Below are 20,422 nucleotides of genomic sequence, written 5' to 3'. Positions count from 1 at the left end.
TTCAACAGTGTCACCTTAAATATGTAGCTCCGTTGCTATATGCTGAATGTATGTCCCGGTCACTGATTCCACAGCCAAACTATGGTGGGCAGCAGTATGGACCAAACAACCAGTTCCCTAACCAGCAGGGCCAATATCCCACACCAAATGCCTCCAGGCCGCTGCCATCCCCCAACTACCCTGGCCCGAGGATGCCAGGACAGCAGCTGCAAGGCCAATACCCACCACCCAGTGGTGCCATAGGCCAGTACTATAAGGTGCAGTGTTAAAGCTATTCAATAAAAATGTGATGGTGTATTTCATATTGTATATGCAGTTTTATCAAAGTCTCACTGACATTTTTTTTAGCTAATAATGGTGTAAATTTGACAAATTATTTGTTTAATTAAAATCACAGCAAGAGCCACCTTTCAATGGCCAAACAAATAACTTCTCTGGGAGTGGATATCAGTACAACCAGGGAAATATGAATGGGGTAAGTCTACTTTGGTACCAGTTTATTAAAATTTAAAATTACATTATACTTGAATGTACTCTTTAGTGATTTAAGTAGTTGATTTACAACTCAATTTGTGTTTTATATAGCCTCCAAGGCCAGTGGGGAACTACCCTCACTCGCCTGTGCCAGGGAACCCTACTCCTCCAATGACACCAGGAAGTAACATCCCGCCGTACCTGTCGCCAAACCAGGATGTGAAGCCACCCTTCCCTCCTGACATTAAACCAAATATCACCGCACTCCCTCCCCCACCAGGTCAGTAATTAATCAATGAACAGTAAGTTCAAGCGTTTTAAACTTTTTTTTAAGTCTGTGATTTAAGGTTGGTTCTTATCTCCAAAAACAGCAAGCCACAACGAGGAACTGCGTCTGACGTTCCCAGTGCGGGATGGAGTAGTCCTAGAGCCCTTCAGGCTAGAACATAACCTGGCTGTCAGCAACCACGTCTTCCATTTACGGCCCTCTGTACACCAGACACTCATGTGGAGGTAACGCATATTTATGTGCTACTGCTTTTTTCCCCCATCCACTTTAACAGTTATATGGGTCTTTTAGGCTGTAAATATTCTCTTATTGATTTTCATTAGTAGCCAAGAACATTAGATTAAAAAAAACAACAACCCTTTTCCCAGGAACGTGACAAGTAAGGATCATTAAGGCATTAATTTTCAGAATTTTCTGGAGTATTGCAATTTCCTTCATCACTATCTTCAGTAAAAGTCAATTCAAGTCAAGAGTCCTGATATGAGGATTTCTCCTGCTGCCAAGCTGAGATTATATCCTAAGTTTAGCATCCAATTAATGTTATATATTACCTCAAAAAATTTCCCTGTTAATGTGTGAGAATGAATTCCCGTTATTCTAACTCATGTATTGCATACAGTAACCCTCCATAACCGTAACCGCTTTATATTTTATCTGTGCAGGTCGGACCTGGAGCTGCAGTTTAAGTGCTACCACCACGAAGACCGTCAGATGAACACGAACTGGCCGGCATCTGTCCAAGTCAGCGTCAACGCCACGCCGCTCACAATCGAGCGGGGAGACAACAAGACCTCCCACAAACCCCTGCACTTGAAACATGTATGCCAGCCTGGAAGGAACACGATCCAGATCACAGTCACTGCCTGCTGCTGTGTGAGTACACACATTTCCAGAGCTAATGAAAAAAATAAACAGGTTCATACAAATCCACTCAAGTCAAATGCAAAATGTTTCCCATCAGATGATATTTAATGCTAAAAGAAAGAAAATAACAAAAGGGATCTGTCATGTCTCCTGTTTTTTTTTTCACAACTGATCAAACAGTAAAGAATGGATAAAACAGATACACCTTAGGAGAATGTCTTTGATAGTCACTTAGATGTTTTTTCCCCCCAGTCGCACTTGTTTGTGCTACAACTGGTCCATCGGCCCTCAGTTCGCTCTGTCCTCCAAGGCTTACTGAAGAAGAGGCTTCTGCCTGCAGAGCACTGCATCACCAAAGGTATTCACATTCATTTTGCACCCTTATGTCCTCATTGCTCTGTACTTGTTTACTCACTGTGTTTCTTCTCCTGCCTCACAGTAAAGAGGAACTTCAGTAGCGTGGCAGCGTCGTCGGGCAATACCACATTAAACGGGGAGGATGGCGTGGAGCAGACAGCCATCAAGGTTTCGCTCAAATGTCCAATCACCTTCCGGCGAATACAGCTTCCAGCAAGAGGGCATGACTGCAAACATGTTCAGGTAAGACTTCAAGGATACACCATCACAGTAAAAGTGACAAACAAATAGAAATATACATTCAAAAAATCTATTTTCTTGTTCTTGCAGTGTTTTGATTTGGAATCATATTTACAACTGAACTGTGAGCGGGGAACATGGCGATGTCCTGTATGCAAGTATGTCTAAGGAGTTAAAATGCTAAGGAGTACATGCACTTGCCTTATTTAGATGACTTTTTCTTAAATACTATTTCTCTTTTTTCCTCAGTAAAACTGCGTTGTTAGAAGGACTCGAGGTGGACCAGTACATGTGGGGAATCCTGAATGCTATTCAAAAGTAAGCAGAAATAGGAACATCAGTGCAATCTTATATGCATATGTATTTTTCTTTTAACTTAACTATTTGATTTCATCTACATTTTATCAGCTCTGAGTTTGAGGAAGTGACAATTGACCCGACGTGTAGTTGGCGGCCGGTGGCTATAAAATCAGAAATTCACATAAAAGAAGATCCAGATGGACCACTGGCAAAGAGGTTTAAGACGATGAGTCCCAGCCAGATGATCATGCCTAATGTGATGGAGATGATAGCTCAGCTTGGCCCCGGACCCTCACCATACCCATCGCTTCCTTCTGGGCAAGGAGGCAATAACAGCGAATACGGAAGCCAAGGTAGCTCAAACGTACAAAAAGTACAGTAGCACCCAGAATTATGCAAACAAAGCAGAGCAACAACAAAAAATTTTAAACATATTCTGTCTGTGTCTAGGCAACAGTTACCAGAGCCATGGGAACTTTGATTTCCCTCACGGGACCCCTGGTGGTACGTCAATGAATGACTTCATGCATGGTCCCCAGCTGTCTCACCCACCTGACATGCCCAACAACCTGATGGCACAAGACAAGCCACTGTCCCACAATATGCCTGACACAGTGAGTTTACCAACAATTCCTAATATACTGACTCTGTCATATTTTGTATTTTGTTACATAATGTATACTTTTTGCTTTACTTTGTATATAGACTAACTATAAAAGTGGGAAAATACTGGCAGCAACCAGTTAGCATAGCTTAGCATAAAAAACAGTTACTGGCTACAGCTAAATTAAATATGCAACTTGAGTCAGAATAACTAAACTTACCAATAATTGGCTCCACTTCCATATAACTTACATATTCATAAATTTAGCCAAGCTAGCTGAGCTAGCCAAATTATGGCTTTAGCTTTATATTTAAAGTGTTTGTTGGAGGTTGTTAGCAGTCACAAAATGAAACAGGTTGAAAGACGTATATGGCTATTCTGAATTATTCCCCCTCTCTTTCTCTACAGATACCTCATTCTGTTGGCAATGACCAACCGCATGGTCCACTGCAGCAGAGTTTACACGCGTCTCCACACCCTGGGAGCCAATCAGGGCAGCAGCTACACCACAGCGGGCCTCCTCAGCCCTCACGACAAGCTCCACCTCCTCAACAACAGCAGCAACAACAGCAACAACAACAGCAGCCCGGCCCCAACAACCACCCTCACAGCGACCTGGCCTTCAACCCCTCCAGCAGTTTGGACAGCCAAGCAGGGTCAGACATGCCTGAGCCGTCCTTAGACGTAAGTCCTCTGAAACAATCAGAATCTTCACATCTGTAATCTGACATATTTAACAGTTGATGCAAGGAGATTCCTTGAATACTTACATAGCAAATTTTTGTTGTCCTTCCTTCTACCATACAGCTTCTTCCAGAGCTCGCTAACCCAGATGAACTGTTGTCCTACCTGGATCCCCCAGACCTCCCCAGCAATAGCAACGATGACCTTCTATCGCTCTTTGAAAACAACTGAGGCGATTCAGAAACATATAATCACTGACTGCTGCAGTTTCCCTGAGATCCCAAGGCGGTCACTCAGTACTTGATAAACACAAAGATGCACTCCCTTTCTCTTCTTCCTCTTGTACAACTTTCATTCGCCAGCACAGATTGACTGAAAGAGGTTACAACTCAAAGACACGGCAAGGGTTTTCCCTGCCCTCTCACCCAGAGGTGATAACTTTGAACTGTGCAGCTATACTCAGTTGATTTTCTTTTTTTTTAAATGTCACACACATGTGTATGTGTGCTTATTAGGAACGCGTTGTAGCATTTTTTTTATTCGTGTTTTGTTTCCTTTTCTGAAGAAAAAGGAATTCACTGTAAAAAAAAACAGAAAAATAACTGAAAAAACCTGCGCTATCTGGCCAGTGCGTCTTATCTTATTCCAATCTGAGAGGCCACAGCTTCCTGGTGTCGCAGCTCCATTCCCTGACTGGTCTGGTTAGTCGCACTTTTTTGTCCACCACACATCATTTAAAAGCACAAGAGATTCTGACAACGCAAAAACACAAAAATCAGCCTTTCCAAAAAGAAACAAAAAATAAGATCAACGTGTCCATCTTTGACAAAATGTTTTTTCTAAAACAAATTTAAGCTCCTCTGCCAAGATTTTAAAAAATATTTTTGGGACTGATCGGCATCCACTTTGTCTACGATTGTGCTATTTTTTAAACACATAGATGTCCCTCCTTTTTGGTTTCGACAGCAGAAAATGAAAAAAATTGCCCCAATTACACCAAACAACATTCATAACAGAGTAGCATATCTGTCCATCTACATATTGTAAAGTTATTGTCCCCTGTACAAAGAAGGGATTTCATTGGAAACGTAAGGTACAACGTGCGAGGTTTGGGTTCCTGTGACGCTCCTGCTTTGTCGCTTCCTGCTACAACTCCTTCCATCAGCTCTGCATGAGCCATCGAGTTTCTCTTGTCAGGAGTTTTACTGAATTACATCTCTCTTCCCGGTTAAATGATGTTGTTTAAGTAATCTACAAAGTGCATGTGTGCCAAGCCCTTGTCTAGTGCTGTTCCAAGTGGTGATAACAAAAGATAGTGTGGTTTTTATCAGTTGCTGTTTCCACAGACCTTGTTTGTTTGCTTGTTTTATGATTTTCTGTCAGGTTTAGTATGATTTTATTTAACACTAACATTGAAGGGATGATGTTGATGTCAGCAGTACATTTATCATGTATTTGCTGCATATACTGTGTTATGTTTATTATGTTTTTTTTATTGTTGCTGCACAATTAAACTATACATAAACCTTTTGGGAAACTGCTCAACATCACCAAAGTTAGAGGGATGAGAATGGAAATGTTTGTGCTTGCTTGGTCCTGTAAAGACTGAAAGTGTGTGAGTGTGTGTGTGTCAGTGTGATTGGATGTAATATTGGTTTTAAAGATAAAGGAGAGGACAGTTTATCCATCACTGCTGTTCAAGAAGTGGTTTTCAAAGCAGTATTGGTGCAGATTTCTTTCTTTTTGCCACATTTGTTTTCATTTTAATGTTAAAAAAAGAGTGCTGTTCTGTATGCAAATGTATTATTTTTTAAGAAATGCTATCGTACTGTAAATATCATTGTGAATATTTTTGTATCATCTTGATAATGTTTGTCCTTCGATCATTAGTCGTCCAACTTAACCACATATGCTCCCAAACCAGCATACGGCTGTCTCGTCTCCACGCCGGGGCGTAGCCAGCCCAAGCATTTCATAAGCTATCGCAGGTCATCGTCGTTTCCCCCGAGTCGCTTTCCCACCTGTTCATGTCCTAATATTCGTTGTCCCCTTCCTTGCATCAGCTCAAAGTGCTTGTGTATCATCGTTTCAGTTTTCAGACGTTGCACTCAGTTCGAAGCAATATTTTCCCTCATGCTACGATGTATTGATTCAAAATGATCAATGTTGTCTGCTCATGAATTTATGTTGACCTTTGTCAGTGATGCTGAACAGTAATGGGTTTCGAATTATGTGGTGTCAGCTGGCTTTCAGTGTAATTAGTGAGCTATGTGAATATCATAATTGTTGCTAATTGTCAGTGGTATTTTAAAGATATATCACAACCATATTTTAAAGAAATTCATGATATTGTTTATATTTTTGTTATAGAAAAAATGTGGCTTTTTTAAAAAAGCATGAGACCATATACATTTTTATCCCCTTTGTTCTTGGTAAATTATTTTGTACTGGTTTTCTTATTAATCTGTAAGGCTAGAAATCCAATTTCTTTCAATTGTAGCATTGTGCTGAATCGACCATCCTGATTTCATGTACGCATTATTTTTAAATGTTATAAAAGGAATTTGTTTTTTCCTATTCAGAGCCCTAACTTGTTTCATATTTTAGTCACAAGGAAACATCAAATCAAAAGTCTGTGCTTTCAACAGTTCACTGGTGTGTTTTCATTCTTCGCGATCTGAATTGAAACTTTTAAACAATCCCACGGAAGTCTTTATCATTTCAGTCTTTTTCTTCTTCTTTTCAAATTGGTGAAAAAGGCAGCACCCCTAATTTGTAGTTGCACAATCACAATAAAGGGACATTTCTCTGGGGGGGGATGTTGTTTTAAAAGAAAAAACAGTTGAAAAAAGAAAACGAGTTAATAAAAAATTTAAAAACAAAAAAACAAAAAGGAAGGGCACGTTCGCTAGTTTGACCTGGAAAGGATTTTAAGACCAGGTCAAACATCCCAAGGATGCCTGTATATATGTAAATTAATATAGAGACATGTGAACAGAAATGTATTCATTTTCCCTGGGAATGTGCATTGTTTCTTCAGAATAATAAAAAGCTTGCAACCCCTCTACTGGAAGTGGCTGAATATGGAAAATGAAACTTGTTAGTTAGTGTCTGTGGGTATCGCTCAGCATTTTGTTCCCACTCTGTATTATACTTTCACCTCTTTTGTTACGGGAACTGGGACAGCAATGTTTTACATGTAATATTTAGCCTAAATGTTCTAGTCTGTCACCTGCATACTCTGAGGTGCTAAAGCTAAAAACTTAAAAAACAAATACATTTAAAAAATTAAAAAATACATAAAGCAAAACAAACAATAAAAAAAAAACGGTTACAAAGAAAACTGCTCGGAGATGAGGGAGAAGCACGGTGGGAGGGACGGGTCCAGAAGATTGTAACCAATCCATAGTTTGTACAATTTTTGATATCATGAACAGTTGGAAAAATTATACAACCTAAGGTGATTCATGCAATGTGGCCATTGTCTCTCTGTTTGTACATTGTATGTACAATCATTTCATATTCTAAACTGGTGAGAAAATAAAGGAACTAATTGTGATTTTTAGTCTTGCAGAACTGTATGTAGTTAGATGATGTGACAACCTAATATTTATCTAATAAATATGTATTCAGATGATACCTGTATGTCACTGTGATTTTGTCTTTTGTGCACTTGTGATGCAGTCTGCGAGACCTGTCTGACTCGTGTGCTGTTTACAAAAGCACGAGGTGTAAATTATGGATTTTTACTCAGATTTTCATTGAGTTGGCTCAAGGTCGCCTTGCCATTGAGTGAAAAGTTGACAAACTAATAATTACTGACACATCAAAGTAAGGCTCTCATGAATTGCAATCGCCAACTGAACATTTTTTGAGAATCAGTCAACAAAGTAATGGAATTATTTTAGAAAATATCATTATTGAACACTCTGTTACAGTCCTTTTTTTAAAAGTACTGTACATTTTATTATACTTACAAGATTGAAAAAGGAAAGTGAGAAGTTCAATTTCCAGTTCTACTGTATGTTGATACCAATTAGATGCCTTGTCATAGTTCTCCAGTGTGCAACTTCAGACCATACAGGTTTCAGTTTTTCAGACACAACTATTGGTTCAGTAGCTAATGTTGATTTGAATGTTATGCAACCATGCATAGGTCGATAGAAGTCACTCCCTAAACAATTATGATTCATAAGCTGCCAAAACTGGTTTTATCTAAACATACAACCAGTGACTGAATGTTCAAGAAATATATCAGGTGGGAAAAAGACCGTTGGCGTTAATGTGTAATTCCAGTCTCTTTTTACTGTGAATGTAACTAAATAATAACATTAACACACTACAAGCTAACATTTAGCATTTAAAAACTTCATTTAAAATGAAAAAGTCTTGAGGAGTTTATGTTTTATGTTTATGTTGCGTGCATAAACGGTTGTTCTGTCCTGTATGTAAACATGATAGCTCGAAAAGTTTAGAATTAATTATGTACAGAGGGTGTACACAGGGGGCAAGTCAACAATCCATTAAAATCCATTAAAAAAATTAAAGTTGACGAGAAAAAAAACAAAAAACAAAAAACCTTACAACCTTATAATTTTAACTAAACAATAATTCTTCTGAGGATGGTGTGTAATATCAACACAGATCAGGTATAACATCGAGACCACTAAAAAGGAGATGTGAATAACACTCATTATCTTTTCATCATGGCACCTGTCAGTAGATGGGATCTATTAAAGAACAAGTTGATGTGTTGGATGCAGGAAAAATGTGCAAGCGCAAGTATTTGAGTGAGTTTGAAAAGGTCCAGATTGTGATGAGAGGACTGGGTGAGAGCATCTCCTATAGTGCAGCTGTTTTGGGGTGTTCTTGATTTTCAGTCACGAAAGGGTCACGTACATGTGCTACCTATCTAAGCAGTGTTGCGGACAATACAAACCCTTCATGATTCCCTGACGGCTGTGGCCTCTTTCAGCAGGATAACCTGCCCTTGCCACAAAGAAAAAATAGTTCAGGAATGGTTTGAGGAACACAACAACGAGGCTGCCTCCTAGACGTCAATCCAGTTGAACATCATTGGGATGTGCTGGACAAACAAGTCCAATCCATGGAAGCCACACCTCACAACTTAGAGGACTTAAAGGATCTTGGTGCAAAGCACACCTTCAGGGGTGTAGTGGAGTACATGTCTTGACAGCTCAGGGCTGTTTTGGTAGCAAAACGGAGATCAACACAATATTAGGCAGGTGGCCATAATGTTACACCCAATCAGTGTATGTTTGTATTAGGGGGGCAACAATACTCGTATCGATATTGAACCGTTCGATACAGTGCTTTCGGTTCGGTATGCATATATATCAAACAATACATAATGTTTTATTTATTTTATCAACTTTTCTTCTGACGATGCTGTCTATGTTGAGCGCTCAGTGGATCTGCGTTCGACTACTCCGGCTAGGCTGCACTGTCGAGTGCAGATCCACTGAGCGCAGCGCAAGCTAGCAAGACAGAAGCTAAGCTCGTTGCAACATGGCAACTGCCTTAACGCTACCCGAAAATGAACCTCCCCCACCCTCATTCAGATCTGGCGTTTGGCCAGTGTTGCCAACTTAGCGAGTTTGTCACTATATTTAGCGAGTTTTCACACCCCCTTAGCGACTTTTTTTCTAAAAAGCGACTAGCGACAAATCTGGCGACTTTTTCTGGTGTTATTGGAGACTTATTTATGACGACTTTTTGACGTGAAAGCGGGTATTGCTTTTACTCTCAACAAGCAGCGGGTGCTGCCGTGGGCACCTCGCCCGTTCCAAAGCGCTCACGGGCGGAGGATAGTCCTCCCCCAGCTGCTATCAGGGCAGAAGATGTTCACACCTATTCGTCCAAACTGCAAATGAATCGCGCATGAGCGAAGCTGCTGCTCCTGCACTGATTGTAACGCAGTCAGTTCTTCTTTTACTGTTATGCTGTTTTGTGGATCACGAGGTTTAAAACTACTTATAAACACATACACACACACACAAAGTAACTCCACCAGAGTGCCTATTTCGGGTCACAAAGGAGCAGGGTTGGAATTGTGACATTTAAAAAAACAATAATTGCTAAAATAAATGTAATCTGTAGTTCTAAATAAATTCTAAATGCATTTAGGACGTTTCTCTCTCCAACAACGTAGGTTACAATTATATTAGCATGACCAATTATGCAAATGATGACGTCATTTAGCAACTTCTAGCGACTTTTAATAGCGATTTTCCTTACTGAGGAGTTGGCAACACTGTTTGGAACTATCTTGGTTTTTATGTGAAGTATGACCCTGAAGGTAAGCGCGTCATGGACAAAAGTAAAACAGTATGTTGGATGTGCCACGCAATGCTCAATTGGTGGGAACTAGTGCGCTAGCGCAGTTAGCTTGTTAACGTGTTGACGCCGTCCAGCCCCACGCACGGGGCGATCCGCGGTAACTCGTTAACGGAGATTTGCGGCGTTATGGCATTAATGTCATTTTAACGAGATTAACGCTGACAGCACTAGCGGGAACACAACGAATATGACTGCACATTTACACCGACATCATCCTAGTGCAAAGACAAGTGGAAGCAGACAAAAACAACAAGCACGCATGCTACAAACTTTACCCGAGTCATTTAGACAGCCGTTAGCACATGATTCTTCTTATGGGGACCTGATATGTTTAATGTGCTGCTGAGAATATAGCCCAGAAGAAGCGTATAGTATAGCTTTTATTTTGGAAAGAGCCATTCCTCTGTAATAAACTCTCTTTTCCAAAGATGAGTGCTTTCTCGATCAGATATATATATATATATATATATATATATATATATATATATATATATATATATATATATATATATATATATACATTTATTTATTTATTTTTATTTTTTTGTTGTTGTTTCAGCAACATTAAATTTAAAAACTGTACTTTTGAGTTAAAATATATATTTATAATTTTAATAAATGATAAATTAAAAAGGCATGCACATTTTTTTGTATCGAAAAAATATCGAACCGTGACACCAAAGTATCGAACCGAACCGTGAATTTTGTGTATCGTTGCACCCCTAGTTTGTATGTATGTATCAGTTTGCTAGTGTAATCAAGGTCAAAACAGGTACAGTTCAAACAGATATCAGGGATTTTGGAAAGCTGTATCCGTCTTTAGATTACAAACAGAATGCTGTCTTAGAGCAGCCACATACGGTCTCTAAGAGCAAGTGGATAATCGCTGGAAAACACCCACTGATCGTCTGAGAGGAGCAACTGACCAGCCAACAGGAGCAGCTACTTGTGGGGAGAATACACTTGAAGAACCACATTATGACAATTTACAACAAAATAATCTACAACATGTCTGATTTTCCATTCATTTTTTTATGTTTCATCAGTAAAAGAAATGGTGTGAGAAAACAGCAGCGTTATTAAGTGTTAAGAAAAATTCAACTGCCCACATAGTCTGTCCTTTATTAACATCGATTAGAAAACCTTGGTAAAAGTAACTTTAACAACATTATATTGCACAAGAAAGCAAACTTTAAATGCTTCTGATATTTGTGTAGCCCTAAATCTTGTGCAGTGGAATAACAGATACTTTTTTTTAGCTGTGAATGTTTAGATCTGAGTGTCTTTCTGCAGCTCAATAACACTGGGATTTTAAAGAAACAGCAGAACTGAACATTGTATTTTTGGTGGAACATTACTAGTGGAATATTCCATTCTGACAACTCCCTTGAGCAATGGCACAGTCTGACAGGCATAAAATAGTATTTTTGGCCCAATGAGGGGATTCCCAAAGAACTGTTAGCAAAAAGGTTGATGCATATCGGCATGGTGTGTAATGTGTAATTAAAATGTTTTAGGAATCTACAAAAACAGAGGACAGAATAAGAAGAAGTGCCAAGGCCTAAAAAAATATCTACAGCGGATGAATAGTATCTGAAAGACGGGTCCTTAAGAAATGGAGAGAACAAAATCAGCAGTGACCTGACACGAGACCTGAGAGATGCACATAGTCTACTGAAGAGCCATCGATCAGTCATTGCCTGATCTCTCCAAAAACCAGACTTCAATATTATTGAGAAAGAGCAGAACAAAAGGAAAAGAAGAGCCTTGGATGTCCTTCAAGAACTATTAATGAAGACCAGCTAAAGAAATTAACAGAAAGCTTGCCTAGGGTAGTTCAGGCTGTGTTGACTAAAGGTGTTCATACCAAATATTGACTCTCAAGTTCAATAGAATTGTGCAAACTATGTTTTGCTTTATGTACAGTATTTCCATGCATGTTAGCAGTTTTGACTAAATTGCTGCTCCTGCTTTCCCATTTTACTTAAAAAATATAAAGAAGTGAGGGTTTGGTTGAGACTTTTGCAAAGTACTATATAAATAACTTATATTACTAATACTGATCAATTGATATCTGAGTAGAAGCTTACTGGTAGCTGGTATTTAAGTTCCCAAACCAGGCATACAGCACCTCTCAGTAGGTCACAAGATAAGTCTGACGTAATATGAGATGAATAATGAGGAGAGTAAAACAGTTTCTTTAAGAATAATTTGTTAAATTACAGTTATTTACTTGGATCAGTGTCAGATAAGTAAGCAACAGTCCTTTTTGGGTTATACCCAGTGTTGGTCAAGTTACTTGAAAAAAGTAAAAACACGATTTAGAACCTGAATAGGTGATAAAGCGATAGATCTTTCAGCCCTACTTTTTACTTCCCTACTTTCCTACTTTTTCTGCATAATCCATCATACAAAATGTAATCAAATGGAAAAGTCTCTTTTTAAAACTTGTTTTATTAGTTTTAATCTTTTAACTTTATGCATCAAGCAAAAATTTCATTATATGCAACATTCTCTGACTGGAAGAAATTTGTTTAATATTTAAACCTATTTTCTGCACATTCCAGCACATAAAATTAAATATTTTTTTGTGTTTACACTCAAGTCTTTCAAATAAATGCAAGTGAAACACAGCAGAAAATAAATAAAATCAGACTCAGTGGTCCTGTTGCTCTATTTTCACCTGTAAAGCAGGAGTGGGGTAGGCGGAGGTTTGCCCATGCTCTCTCTGCACTGATATATTATCCATTGTTGATCTGCACACAGCTGTTGCCACGAACGTCGCACTCGCTTAAATTAGTTGGTAAGCCATTGTATTGTATTTAAAAGTCACATCATGTGTATAAGCTAACTCACAATTGTGCTGAATTACTTTGACTGCTGCAAACACCAATGAGATATCCAAAAATGTCGCACAGGCTGGGTGGGCAGAAAGTCAATAACATTTTACTGAAACGCAACAAACAGGTTTTAAAGTAACTTAAAGTCTCTAATGAGCTAATGTTTAAAGTATATGTTCTGGATAATTCTAGCCATGGTCACGTGGCTTTTTGACACAGCAGCCATTTTGACACAACACAGTAAAACAGGTGTTCTAAGGGACGTTAATTAAGCCTCTCAACATCATTAGAGTAGACTATCCGGTTCTCTAAGCAAACGTCCCACTTCGTATTTGTAAGCTGGCTCTGGGTGGTTGCTGACATACTTGAAGGCAGTAGCTGCACAATATGACTTTTATTAGGATGCTGCATTTACCAAACAGGAAGAAATTCTGTTCTGTGGTGTTTACGGCCGCACGTTTGTGCAGCAGCTGCCCACCAGCTGCGTGCAAAAACCCGGTGGTTTACTTTGATATTGCTGCTGACAACGAACCGCTTGGCAGAATTAGCTTTGAGGTGAGTAGGTTTAAAAAAAACAAAAACAAACAACTTTTACTTTGAAAATATGCGTTAAATCGCTGTGAGCCGTTTTCTTTTTATTTTGCAGCTTAATGCAGACGTAGTGCCAAAAACAGCAGGTAACTACTGTTTTCATCATTTGTTTATTTGTTTTAATCACAAATCACAGCAAAATGTCAAGAAAGTGCTGTTATCAGAGCTGAGGAATGGATGAGATGTTTTGTTTTGTTGGCTTCATAATTGTTTGGTCTATAAAGCAGCTGTCACAAATCCATTCAGGAGGACCTAAACTAACAGTAACAAGTCACTGTTCAAACATGAAAAATTACCGAAAGCTTTGTGTGTGTGTGTTTCGTCACCCGTGAGAAGGAAAAAATTTACATTTAGTCTATCCTGCAGAAAACTTCCGAGCGCTCTGTACAGGAGAACATGGCTTTGGCTACAAGGGATCCGTTTTCTTCAGGGTGATCCCTCAGTTTATATGTCAGGTAGGTTTGTTTTGTTTTGGGGGTAATTAATTTTCCCCCAATGGACTGTTGTGATATTACTACAGTGATGCGTTTTGTTTTTTAGGGTGGAGATATTATTTATAACTTTGGAGGTGGTGATAAGTCTATCTATGGAAAGAATTTTCCCGATGAGAACTTCAAGCTGAAGCACACTGGACCAGGTAATTATCCCCCTCTGTACACTGTTGCAAGTGAAAATGAAAACAATGCAGTGCTACTTATTGGTTTTCAGAAATTTCCAACTCTATAGTGCAAGTCACTTTGTCAGATTCAAATTTAACTTGGGCCATTTGTGTGCTTTTCTCACTCAAATACTTGAAAGCATATCAATATATAAGAAATGTCCATAACTTGAAGTCAAACAGATGGAGCCAACAGATTATGTGCATTTTCATTTAAATTGTAGGAATGTCCTGAGTTTCTTGCACATTTTTTTTGTAAGGATTACACACGTTAGTCCTTCACTGTAACATTCACTGTCAATCTTTTTTCTTTTTTTAAACCAGTTTGCATTTTGAAAACTATTCACATAATATTGTTCCATTCTTCGTTTTTGTCTTGAGATTTCAAGGTCATGTTTATTTTTGTTTGTCACGCTTCAATTTACCTCATTGCTCAAAGTTACTGCCTAGTGAAATCTATAAAGAAGCCTTGTCTGCACAAGAAATTTTGCTCCCATCACTCTGGGAGGTCCCCACAAAGTTTGCCACCAGATGGCAACATTTTAACACTTTTTTCTAACATTGATACTTGAGTGTGCTAAATAATATAAGCTGTTGTGTGCACCTGTGCCACAAGTGGAAATACTTAGTATATTCAAGGGTACTTATTTTAATCTAACTGGATATGAGTTTGTTAAATTTTAAGGTATCCTGTCCATGGCCAATGCCGGACCGAACACCAATGGATCCCAGTTCTTTATCTGCACCACTAAAACAGATTGGTACGTACTGACAAACGGAAACATATTTATAACAGCTGATACCAATGAAGCTGTGTATTTCATCCAAACTGGCTTTAATTCATATCACAGTGATATTCAGTAATGGCTTGAAGCCATTAATTGTAAGCAGTTTCTTTTTCTTTTAGGTTGGATGGCAAGTATGTTGTCTTTGGAAAAGTAAAGGAGGGAATGGATGTGGTCAAGAAAATGGAGTCTTTTGGTTCCAAGATTGGGTACACTTCAAAGAAGATCACGATCACGGACTGTGGAGAGCTCAAGTAGATTTAATGTGGATATGGTCATTGTGTAATTTCATTTCCTGGTGAATTTCAATAAAATGACCAAAGTGAAAGAGGTTGGCCTAGAGTGCTTCCTCTTTTGCTGAGTGTAGATAAATGTCACAAGTACTGTGAAAAGATTGGGGTAAAATGTAATTTTTGCCAGTGAGAGACTACTTCCAGCTGCAAATTAAAATTTGCATGGGCATAAAACTGAATGCACCCGCAGTCCAATCAGTTTGTGAGGTGTTCAGCTGCATGGTCCTCAGTTTGAGAACAGGGTGGGATGCACATTCTGGGGGGGTTTACATCAGGAATGGGCATCTGGTGTTTAAAAAAAAAAAAAAAAAAAAAAAAGTCTGCCATATCAGATATTGGCACTATGGCATCAACTGAGAGAAGCTTTTTATCTCTCTGCCTATAAAATGACCAGCTTTATCACGCTTTTGTACTTGGTAATATTCTGGTGGCTGCTCTTTGAAATTGAGAAGGAAAAAAAAAGAGAGCAAGAGAGAGACTGTGCATCTGCCCTATTCCACAGCCCCGCATTGCTGCAGGTTGCAAAACAATCTATAAACCAAAATCTAGCTTTTACAAACTCACTGTCCAAAGCTTTGCTGCTCCCCAGCTCTACTGCTGATATCGTCGAATATTTGCAGGTTTGCAGTTTCATGCACATGGCCAGAGGTCCATGAATTAGCTAAAGACCTCTACTCTGACATTTGTGTGTATATTCTGCTTATAGCATGATGCATGTATAACATTTGGTTACATTACAGTGACAGCAACACACTCATTTCAAACAGTTTATTTTTTATGATTGGGGTTTTAATAATAAAATAGACTTTTTATCCTGGTGATGGGTGGGGATTGTTTATGGTAAGGCATTATACAAAAAAAATAAAATAATTGACATGCAAAACTGATTAAATACTGTCTGCTTCACTTTACGAACTGATTGTCTCCAGTTTCAAATTTTAAAGTTTCACGTGGTGTAGATGTTTTAGATTTTGAATTTTCAAAACGTTGTTTTTGATTGGGCTGTAGCAATAGCGCATCTTGAATGATTCATTTTCATTTTACACGAACTCGATATGGTGATCAGATGAACCATACAGACTACACAAACCTTTCTTTTACGTATGACATTAATGAAATGAGCAGCACGCAGCATAACACTACTACAACAACAATAATAATAATTTGAGTGCATAAAAAATCTCGCGTAATCTCGCGAGAAACGTAGCAGAGCTTCCGGTTGCGTAGTCAGCTTCCTCCTCTCGCGCATGTAAGCGTGATTGTAGGTCACTGTTGGTCCACCTGCGTTGAGTTATTGCATCACAGTGAGTTTATAAAGATGTTGCTTCTGTCAAACAGGATAAAGTTTTGCTCTTTAGCGTTTACAGCCGCGCGTCTGTACAGCAGCGGCCCAGCGGCAGCGAACAAAAACCCGCTGGTGTACTTTGACATTGCCGCTGACAAAGAGCCTCTTGGCAGAGTTACCTTCGAGGTGAGTAGGTTAAAAATAAGTGTTGACACTGCTTGTATTAGTTTGCATGTTAATGTTTCAGTTCGATGTCCTCACACAGTCGCTGATTTACTCTCCCCAGATTTAAAAAATTTTAAAAAATGCCTTCTGGCTGCTTCTTTTTCTTTTGCAGCTCAACGCAGAAGTCGTGCCCAAAACTGCAGGTATCTGATGTTCTCTTCCTCCTTAAACACAAACAAGCTGGAACGAGTATCTGATCTACTCAGACTTAAAGAAAAGATGATGGTGTACCTGAACTTGACTAAGTTTAACTTGACACACCAAATGTGTGTGTGAATCGACAGGTTGTCACTTTGATTATGTTAGAACAGGTTGTTTTTTTTACTTTCTGCCAAAGCTTGCCTATTTGGTTTGTAAATCAGAAGAAACATTCTAAGAGAATAACAATGTGTTGTCACAACAGAAGATAAAAGATTGTTATTCACTTTTTTTATGTTAAACCTGAAAAACAGGAGATTGCCACATTTAAACTATAACCACAAATTTAAAAGGTGAGACTCATGATCATCAAAAAGGCTGCAAATTTTATTCTGTTCTGTTGATAACTGAGCAGTTTGTGGCATTCTTACACTGTTACAGGCACACTTTTTCATCTTTTAGGAAGATTTCATCAGAAATATTTCGGGGTTGCTAATAAATATCGAAAAGTCTAAGAAAAAATAACTCTGCTGTTTAGGATTTTGCTTGTGCTTTATTCTAACGTAACTGTTCTGTCTACTGTGTGGATTCAAACATAAGAAGGCAGACACTGACATGAAGGCTCTCTTGCAGAAAACTTCCGAGCGCTGTGCACAGGAGAGCATGGCTTTGGTTATAAGGGTTCAATTTTCCACAGAGTGATCCCTCAGTTCATGTGCCAGGTAGGCTTTAATGTTTCTCTCCTTTTGTTTTCCTGTGTCCTATGAGGGTCCAATTACAGTCACACGTTTTGTGTTTTCAGGGTGGAGACTTCACGAACCACAACGGAACTGGAGGAAAATCGATCTACGGAAGGACGTTTCCCGACGAGAACTTCCAACTGAAGCACACTGGGCCAGGCAAGTATTTACATCATTTCAGTTTTTCCTTGGGAACCAAAAGGACGATGGGGTTGCACAAAACCAAATACACTCTTACAGGTTATAATACATTGCATCTAATATAATGCATACACAGCACAATGTGATATACTACACATGATGGTACAATCTCAGGCTACAGTGTTTGTGACTGGTGTTTTGCTGGTAGTAAATGGAGTAAATTGTAATTTTCCAGAGCAAAAATGAGATGGGCCATGACCAGATTAAATATGCATGCATCTCAAGTTAAATTTAGCAATTCTGTAAATATTATGGGTACTGTGATTGTTATTTTTTTATTTTTTTGTATCAATTTACTGGAAAATTACCCAATGCTGTCCTCCATTGTAATGTGGGATAGTCACATTTGTCTTCTGCCACCAGGTGGCAACATTTTAAATGGTGGATTTTCTGACGGTGATATTTGAGTGTGCTATATAATCAGTGTTGGGAAGGTTACTTTTAAAATGTATTCCAATACAGAATACATGCCCCAAAATGTATTCTGTAACGTATTCCGTTACGTTACTCAATGAGAGTAACGTATTCTGAATACTTTGGATTACTTAATATATTATCGTGCTTTTTACAACAACGTGAATGTACTATTGCTGTGTGATTTATTACTATTACTGAAGGTCCGCGACTCCGAACTGTAGTAAAGGGACCTCTGACTAATACGGCGGGGTCCCTGTCGGCTCATAGCCGAAAAATAGCTTTACTTTGTTGTGTGGGTCAATTTTTCTTGCGAGAGACAGAGAGAGGCGTTGAAAGACTGCTCCAGCGGAACTTATTGTTTTCGGAGGAAAACACGAACACGGTGTACAGTCGAGTCTTAATAGCTTACTTACAACTGGGCTCGTCAGGCACTCTTCTTGGCTGCAGTGGTTATTATTATATTTACATGCTTCCAGCTCCCGTTTTTCCTCGACGACAACTCGTACCTTTCCACTCGCCTTTTTCTCCCTCCTCGCGCTCACAGACACATAACGTGTATGGCAGTCCATTCTCCCTGCAACACGGACTATACTGCCCATGATGCTACATTCTTTAGAGCTATGCTTGTAGCATTCTGCCTGTTAGCTTAGCACAACAACAACAACGAAAAGGCGCTCTCTCACCCAGGAAACACACAGTCGCAGAAAGAGAGAGAGAGCGTCGCCCTGTAACCATGGCAACCGTAACGCTGCCGCCTGGAACGAAAGAACGTAGCTGTCAAACAAAACCCAAACAGTCCTGACCCGCGACAATATGAAACAGGAAAGTACCGCAGTGTAATCCATTTATTTCAACAAAGTAACTGTATTCTGAATACCACCTTTTTAAACGGTAACTGTAACGGAATACAGTTACTCATATTTTGTATTCTAAATACGTAACGGCGGTACATGTATTCCGTTACTCCCCAACACTGTATATAATATAATATGTTGTGTAGATGTGTGGCTTAAGTGAAAATACGTACTTTAATGAATGAATTTGTTCAATTGTAAGGTATCTTGTCTATGGCCAATGCTGGACCAAACACCAATGGATCCCAGTTCTTCATCTGCACAGCTGAAACACAATGGTACGTACTGATAAACATAAAATGTAGGAGATGAAGCTAGTGAAGTTCTTCTTCATCAGTCTGTGCCTCCACCTAATAAAATGTGAGTCGGTCAGACTCCTTAGGTGCTTCATGGATCATGTCATTATCCAGGGCAGCTATATTAAAATAAGCGTCTTCTTCATTTAGGCTGGATGGCAAGCATGTTGTCTTTGGCAGCGTGAAGGAGGGAATGGATGTAGTCAAGAGAGCGGAGTCTTACGGTTCACGGACTGGGCGAACCTCCAAGAAGATCACTATCACAGACTGTGGACAGCTCGACTAGACTCCGTGTGGACGTGTCCGTAGTCTCATCTCCTGCTGTAATTTCAATAAATGCAAGAGTGAAAGAGGGTCTTTCTTCAGTCAGCGAACAGGGTGCTATCTCTGTTTGCTGACAGATCATTTCAGAACATTTTTTGTTTAGGTTTTTGTGTTTATATGCTGTATTACTCAAGTAATGGCCAACACACGTGTTTGCTTTAAATGTGAACTTGATGGATCAAAAATAATGAATGATCCTAATATGTGACAAAGCTTGTGAATTTAGCAATATAAACTTGAACTAATTTTGCAAAAAAGGGGCATACATTTGTAAAAACAAAACCCTTTTCTAAACATGTGATTTTTAACAAAGGTGTAAAAATTTAAAATTTCCTTAAAAATGAAATTTTGCACGTCAGCAAACTGGCTGAAATAAAACTTATTTCAGTAGTGCCTACATTTTATTGGAGATGTTGGGAAAATATTCTTTCTGAACTATCCTGAGGAGAAGTTCAGAAGCAGGTACAATTTGTATATGTAAAAAAAAAAAAAAAAAAATACAATGAGGTACAAAGAGAGGAGCTATGGTATTGTATGAAGAAAAAAAGAGTGGCAGAAAGTGTATGTGGGCAACAAAATGACTGAGATGTGATAGGAATGACA

The 20,422-nt window shown here is 38.9% G+C and overlaps 3 protein-coding genes across 7 annotated transcripts in view; all 3 read left to right on the top strand.

Moving 5' to 3' along the window:
• LOC308391219 (zinc finger MIZ domain-containing protein 1-like) overlaps positions 1–7,144 on the top strand; it is a 110,256-nt gene extending 103,112 nt beyond the window's left edge. For all 5 annotated transcript variants that reach the window (XM_080873740.1, XM_080873742.1, XM_080873743.1 and 2 more), the window contains 13 exons: positions 75–257; positions 398–475; positions 586–754; positions 846–987; positions 1,426–1,636; positions 1,880–1,985; positions 2,067–2,227; positions 2,315–2,382; positions 2,474–2,542; positions 2,633–2,877; positions 2,975–3,138; positions 3,537–3,812; positions 3,936–7,144. In XM_080873740.1, coding sequence (XP_080729866.1) covers positions 75–257; positions 398–475; positions 586–754; positions 846–987; positions 1,426–1,636; positions 1,880–1,985; positions 2,067–2,227; positions 2,315–2,382; positions 2,474–2,542; positions 2,633–2,877; positions 2,975–3,138; positions 3,537–3,812; positions 3,936–4,043 — 1,980 coding nt within the window. In that variant the 3' untranslated portion in view covers positions 4,044–7,144. The remainder of the gene's footprint in view (positions 1–74; positions 258–397; positions 476–585; positions 755–845; positions 988–1,425; positions 1,637–1,879; positions 1,986–2,066; positions 2,228–2,314; positions 2,383–2,473; positions 2,543–2,632; positions 2,878–2,974; positions 3,139–3,536; positions 3,813–3,935) is intronic.
• Positions 7,145–13,270: 6,126 nt separating this feature from the next.
• Positions 13,271–16,192, top strand: LOC308391282 (peptidyl-prolyl cis-trans isomerase A-like). Its single transcript, XM_080873858.1, has 6 exons — positions 13,271–13,567; positions 13,659–13,689; positions 13,970–14,058; positions 14,144–14,240; positions 14,947–15,022; positions 15,169–16,192. The coding sequence occupies exons 1-6, from the start codon at positions 13,400–13,402 to the stop codon at positions 15,302–15,304; spliced, it is 597 nt and encodes a 198-aa protein (XP_080729984.1). The 5' UTR covers positions 13,271–13,399; the 3' UTR covers positions 15,305–16,192.
• A 371-nt stretch (positions 16,193–16,563) lies between these two features.
• LOC308391283 (peptidyl-prolyl cis-trans isomerase A-like) lies at positions 16,564–20,209 on the top strand. Its single transcript, XM_080873859.1, has 6 exons — positions 16,564–16,810; positions 16,962–16,992; positions 17,621–17,709; positions 17,790–17,886; positions 19,402–19,477; positions 19,646–20,209. Exons 1-6 carry the CDS (start codon positions 16,658–16,660, stop codon positions 19,779–19,781), a joined length of 582 nt encoding a protein of 193 aa, XP_080729985.1. The 5' UTR covers positions 16,564–16,657; the 3' UTR covers positions 19,782–20,209.
• The last annotated feature ends 213 nt before the right edge of the window (positions 20,210–20,422 follow it).

This window comes from Rhamphochromis sp. 'chilingali' (assembly GCF_963969265.1).
Source record: "Rhamphochromis sp. 'chilingali' genome assembly, chromosome: 22".
Classification (NCBI taxonomy): Eukaryota; Metazoa; Chordata; class Actinopteri; order Cichliformes; family Cichlidae; genus Rhamphochromis; species Rhamphochromis sp. 'chilingali'.
This window is presented reverse-complemented; position numbering and strand designations above follow the sequence as displayed.

What these genes read in the sequence shown, in the direction of transcription:
- LOC308391282 (XM_080873858.1), top strand. Translation starts at nt 13,400, where the DNA reads ATGACTTTTATTAGGATGCTGCATTTACCAAACAGGAAGAAATTCTGT. An exon ending in TTGGCAGAATTAGCTTTGAG is followed by an intron (nt 13,568 to 13,658) that starts GTGAGTAGGTTT and finishes TTTATTTTGCAG; the next exon opens with CTTAATGCAGACGTAGTGCC. An exon ending in TCCCTCAGTTTATATGTCAG is followed by an intron (nt 14,059 to 14,143) that starts GTAGGTTTGTTT and finishes TTTGTTTTTTAG; the next exon opens with GGTGGAGATATTATTTATAA.
- LOC308391283 (XM_080873859.1), top strand. Translation starts at nt 16,658, where the DNA reads ATGTTGCTTCTGTCAAACAGGATAAAGTTTTGCTCTTTAGCGTTTACA. An exon ending in TTGGCAGAGTTACCTTCGAG is followed by an intron (nt 16,811 to 16,961) that starts GTGAGTAGGTTA and finishes TTTCTTTTGCAG; the next exon opens with CTCAACGCAGAAGTCGTGCC. An exon ending in AGTCGTGCCCAAAACTGCAG is followed by an intron (nt 16,993 to 17,620) that starts GTATCTGATGTT and finishes GCTCTCTTGCAG; the next exon opens with AAAACTTCCGAGCGCTGTGC.